This window comes from Malania oleifera, chromosome 10 (assembly GCF_029873635.1).
Source record: "Malania oleifera isolate guangnan ecotype guangnan chromosome 10, ASM2987363v1, whole genome shotgun sequence".
NCBI classification, from domain to species: Eukaryota; Viridiplantae; Streptophyta; class Magnoliopsida; order Santalales; family Ximeniaceae; genus Malania; species Malania oleifera.
In genome coordinates, this window is record NC_080426.1 from 35,800,052 (window position 1) to 35,805,926 (window position 5,875).

The 5,875-nt window shown below is 34.9% G+C and overlaps 1 protein-coding gene across 1 annotated transcript; it reads right to left on the minus strand.

The window, feature by feature from the left end:
* Positions 1–459: 459 nt before the first annotated feature.
* LOC131166612 (cell division protein FtsY homolog, chloroplastic) lies at positions 460–5,443 on the minus strand. The gene is made up of 8 exons (XM_058125196.1): positions 5,094–5,443; positions 3,929–4,033; positions 3,745–3,818; positions 3,579–3,637; positions 3,433–3,470; positions 860–980; positions 668–736; positions 460–572 (listed from the first exon to the last, which is right to left on the minus strand). The coding sequence occupies exons 1-8, from the start codon at positions 5,394–5,396 to the stop codon at positions 460–462; spliced, it is 882 nt and encodes a 293-aa protein (XP_057981179.1). The 5' UTR covers positions 5,397–5,443.
* Positions 5,444–5,875: the final 432 nt, after the last annotated feature.

Here is a 5,875-nt window from a genome sequence, read left to right on the forward strand (position 1 = left end):
CCGAGAAATATGTATGCCTGTGCTTATCCACTCATAAAGCCCAATATGGGCTTTTGTGTGCAAGGGAATGTTAGGGGGATATTAAAATCATTCATCAGGCCTCAACTAACATACTTTAGCTTTTAGGTTAAGTAGTGATAATACTGTAAAAACCATCAGTTTGACAAGTGTTGTCCAATTCTTGCCCCAAATTCTGATATCTTATCATCCTAAAAGATAAAACAGACACATATAAATAAAATAGGTTTCCAGAAATCAATTGCATTTACATCACATGAAGAAACTTGTAAAATTAGAGTTTCAAATAATGGCTTCTTGAAAATGGAGACATACTATATAATACAAAGTTACATAACAAATACTTCTGAATAAAACTGTGCGCTTAATTTGTATTGTTCTGAGCACATATTACCAATTTTTAACATGACCCAAAGATTTAATATTTTAAGTAATAAAATACTACCAGAAGAGCCAGATAGTTGAGCTTACATTCGGGGCATCAGGAACAACTTTACTAACAGCTTTCTTACATGCAATCAACTCCTCCATAAGGCTGTAATTAGTATGAAGACCTAAAGATATAAACAAACAGTCACAATGACACCTTACCTGCTAAGAACCATAAAATTTTCAATGACAGTTTCCTACTAAAGTTCCTCATACTTACGTCCAGATGTATCACACAAGACAACATCAAATCCTTGTTCCTTCCCCCTTTTCACAGCCTGTGAAAGAACTACTCAGAAAGCACCTTAAGATCATCTATTAGTAGTTATACCATGTCACTTAATAATTCAAAATGATATAATTTTTCTTAAAAATGCCTCATCATATACATTAGACTCTTCTATTTGTATACCTGATGATGCTTTGGCTTTATCTCCTTCAGCTACAACAATCTCACACCCAGCCCTCTCGGCCCATATCTCAAGCTGATCACTAGCAGCTGCTCTAAATGTATCGCCTGCTGCCATTAATATCTGGTACAATTTCAGACCAGAAGGTGATGAAGAAAACCTGTAAAAGGGCATGCTATTCTACATTGTAGTTGTTAAAAGAACATGCAGGGGAACAAGAAAGAAGGAAATATGAAGAAATAAATCGTAAACACAATACAGTAAGAACACGCATGAACACACTTGTGTCATTCATGAATGCAATTGGAAATAAATCAGAATTAAACTCTTTGAGCTCTGGGAATATCTCTAGCCCCTTACATAATGTTTTCGACATCACTGGCACCCCATGATGTTGCCCATAAGCATCATTTACCTCCCCCCTATAAAAGTTTTCTCATCTATGGTTAATGAAGCCACATTTGCCTGATTCTGATATATTTAAAAAAATTACAGCTCAAGGTGAATAGACCTGATGGAGCAGCAGTCAGTACAGACTGAATCCTAGAAAATTACAGATATTCACACCATAATGTTCTCAACCCATATGAGTGTACACGTTTTCCAGAAGAAAACGTGTCAGCCTAAGTGCCTAACCCTTAGTTGTAAAAATGTGTCAAGCAACCATCAATCCCTAACTTCAACTACCAATTTTTGTCATAAATCATTGTGAATGATAGGCAGTTAATGGGTATGTTCTAATTGAGTAGTTGCAGACTTTAGTTTGCCACATGGTTAAATAGCACTCTTGACCATTACATAACACTTTATTACATAACAAAACTTTGGGTCCTGAGACCGTTACACACCATGCACTGCTACAGGTAAAAAAATTATTATTAAATTTTTACACCTTTCCCCCTCATTTTCTGTCATTTTGCTTTTGCAAATCGATCTTAATCAACTATGAGACAAGGAGGGTTAGGAGAAGACTATAATGAGTACAAAATGATGCATAATTATTTATTTTTTTGTTACATTTACAAGAGATGCATTAATTATCAAATTGGTATGAACACTGTTTTGTTTAAAAATTATTTATACATATATATATGTATACATACACACTTTTATTTCTATATTGTCCAACTTCAACCTTCCTTTTCTAGTTTTTGTCTTGTCCAAGTTGTTAATATTTTATTTTTTTTAATGATAAATTTTATGATTGTAATATTGTAATTTAAAGCTTAGTTATACAATATAACTCGTTAGTCTACATTTTATATATTTTTTTATTACTTTAGCTAATAATAGGACTTGTTTAACTTCTTGTATGTTTCATGTACCATATAGATTAATGGACTATATCATGTTACAACCTAACATATTTTTTTCGGTTAATCTATTTATCACATGTAAGATGAATGAAAAATGAAAAAAAATATATAACTTTTCTCAATACTCCGTGGTCCGTAGTTTTCTAAAACTAATGGAAAATTAATTATCCTTACCAAAAAATTTTCTTAAGTCTTGAGGGCTTAAGCATGCAACTCTACCAATATTGATGACGTTATGCATGCTTTGAAAAAATTCAAGGCCATTACACCTGCTTCCTATTATGTAACATCTACTACTCTTGCTTTCGACTACACCCATCCGTTATGCTACACTATCTGCTACTGTATTTAAAACCATGGTCTAGTACCAATGTAGAAACTAAAACACAGGTGGTTAAATCAATGTCAAATAGGATCCACTACAAGTCTACAACTCAAACTCAACCCATCACAAATTTTTAAATCCAAATCAACCAAACACTTTTTGACACATGGTGAATATAGACAAGTAGTGTGTTCAAAAAAAATTTTCAATTCACACAAGCAAAAGAAAAGTATCCTCTCGTTTTCTCACCCGCTCTAGAATGAGAACATGAATTCACCACTAAATGTTAAATTTTAGATTGGATCATTTAACCAACAGTCCAGGTCTGGGACTTCACCTAACCTTGTTTAAGTGGTCTCATTTATCCAATTTCAAGCCTACCCGATGCTTTACAAATTACAATAGCTACCAAAGCTTGGAAAGGCTTAAGTTGGGTCAGTTGAGTGCTAAATCAAATTTCAACTTGTCAATGTCACAGTTGGAACTCGACCATAGGACCTCTCTAATCTGATTTTCAACTGCACTTTCCAAATTTCATCTCTAGGTAAGAGATTTGTATATCATATTTTGAATCTCTGACAAAAACCTTAAGATCCAAACCACCTAAAATCTTTAGAATTGACAGATAGAATCAACAAAATTCTATGCTGCTCTTATATGGACTGGGAGATAATCCTCATCCCAAAGGAAAGGAGATGCATCATGATAGTTGTGGAGGGGGCGGGGGAGGGGGACGGGGACGGGGAGAGGGGGGAGGAGAGAGGAAGCCATGCTGCTCCCATGCTATCAAATAAAATAAAATAAAAATTAGTGCAGCATTGACTTAGTGTTTCTGAGGCATAAAACTCTTTTCTCATAAACTATTTGAAAAAGCATCAGGTTAAAAAATAAGTCCCATCATACTGCAAGAAATACCGAAATAAGATCATCTTGCCTTAGCTCCTTCTTTCTTCAACCTATTGGCCAACTTCCCTGCGCAAATAACAGTAACTCATAATTTTCTTTCATTTTTTTGAGATTTTGTGAAATAGAAAAAGGTTATTAGGTGGAGGATTTGATCTCCTTCATCCAATATCTTACCGAGAGAAGTTGTCTTCCCACCTCCATTGACACCAACAATCATGATAACAGCTGGTTTTCTGACAGCATAAAGGCAAGCAAAAACAACTTTAGTCAGAGTGAGCTTTAAGTTCGACAAAACTTTAATATCTAATTGAAAATAGCCAGGAAACTGAAAATACAAAACCTGAATCCAAGTTGAAGCTCAGTTTTATTCCCTTTCTTGGTCAGCAAATCCAACACACTCTTTTTCAAAGCATCCTACAAAAACATTAATGAATAATAAGATTTCATAGTTCATTGATTAAGCATCACAATTACAAAATAGCTTTGCTAACAACTATTACAAGCTCCAAACTCTGTGACAATACCTTTATCTCACTCCCTGATTTAAGCTTCCCAAGCAATATATCTTTCCGCAAGCTTTCTACAATCTTGACGGTGATTCTTGGCCCAAAGTCAGACACCAGCAAAGCCTGAAATCAAGGATCACTGCAAATCACTGCTTCAAGTCCAAGTTTAGATAGAACTTCTCAGTTAACAGTCAATGGTATCTAAGAAAGTTTTCCAGTTATATTTTCTTTTTGTGTTGCATAGAAATCTTACACTTGGTCATTTCAATCAAAAAGGTGCATTTGGATGTCCCATTGAAATTGAAATTTTCTCATTGTCTGCTGTATATAATTTTGCAGGCAAAATCGTCATTATGAATGGGAAATAGAATGGCAGCCATTATGATGAATGCCTATAAATATTGGCAAAGGCAGAGTTTCATGAGATCCTAAAAATTGAAACACACCATCAGATATGCTCGTAGCTCTAATTTTTCTAATGGCCTCAGTTGGGAAGAAGGGCCTGTCGCCTCAGTCCTGTGCAAAATATGGCAAGACTGCTTTAGGCTCAAAACTTGAATTCTTTAATTCAGAAGACCAATTCTGTTGAAGTTGGAAATCAAGAGTCTTTATCAGGATTTCTTTTCTCAATTTTGTGCTTAACCAAAGAGTGTCTTTGTAACAAGACCTCCAATTCCAAGGCCAGAATTATCCAACCTAACACAATATAAAACAATTCAATTTCCGTTGAGCAATACGTTTTCAACCAGAAGAATCAAAATATTGTTATAAAAAACCAAACTTATGTTTATGCTAAAGCACGAAGCTGTTACGAAGTCATAGTAGTGAACTAGTCTAAACAGTTAAGTACACCTCGACTGTTTTCTCTCTAAGATTCAACTCTAACTTCAGCTATTCGACGAGTTAATCTTCAACAAGCTTCTTACAAAAAAAAAATTTGCCACAAAATTTCCTAATCGGAAAAGAAAATTGAAATTCAAACATTAAAAAATTAAATTTCGCACAAATAATCACATCCACCTCTACGTGAGTTGAGATCACCTTCTCCAAAAAATGGATAAAACAAAGAAAATTTGCACCCTAAAACTATCGAATTCGCACAAACAATCTCAATAATTATAAGAAAAATTAAAGAGAAGCATTTTACAGAGTCTGTTTTGGGGAGGAAAGAGAGGAAAAGAACCTCTTCAAGTTCGTCGAGGACGCGGTCGGTGTCGGTGAGGTTCCAGTAGAGAAGGAGTTCGTCGACGACGGCGAGGTTGCTGCGCGTTTTGGAGAAGCCGGAGAAGATCTTGTCGACGTCGCCCTTGGCCTTCTCTCTGATGAGGCGGCCGAGGCGAGTGAAGAACCCAGTCTGCCCAGCGGAACATTTGAATCGGGAGAAGCGGGGCGCGGCGATCGTCGGCTGCGAGAGGGGAAGGGTTGGGAGAAGGCACGTTGGCTTGGAAGGAGGCGGTAAGAGGAGCGAGAGCTGAAAAGTAGCCATGTCTGTCTCGGTGCTGGCGATGCAGTGGGGATGTCTGAAGTTGTGGATAGAGCATGGTAACAACGACGTCGTTTTAAGTCTTAAGTGAGACCAAAATTGCTGACAAGGGATGGGAAAATAGCAATAAACTTGTAGGCGATTTTAGTTATGAAAAATGGTTCACTTATTTAAAAATAAAAAATAAAGAATTTACTTGCTCTAAGAAAATAATAATAGTTTTTCTTTTTTAGATTTTCAAATAACTACAAAATTATATCTTATTTTCAAAATTTTAAAAAAAATATATAAGAAATTAGTAATCTAATTCTAGCTTTTATATAAATTTTTTTAAAAAATTTTAAACATAAGGCATACTTTTTTAATAATTTTAAAAATAAAAGGATAAAATACATTGATTTTCCTCAAGTTTTAACAGAAAGGCACAATTTTTTTTCAAAATTTTCAAAACTTTTGTGGATTTTTCCTAAAATATGACATAA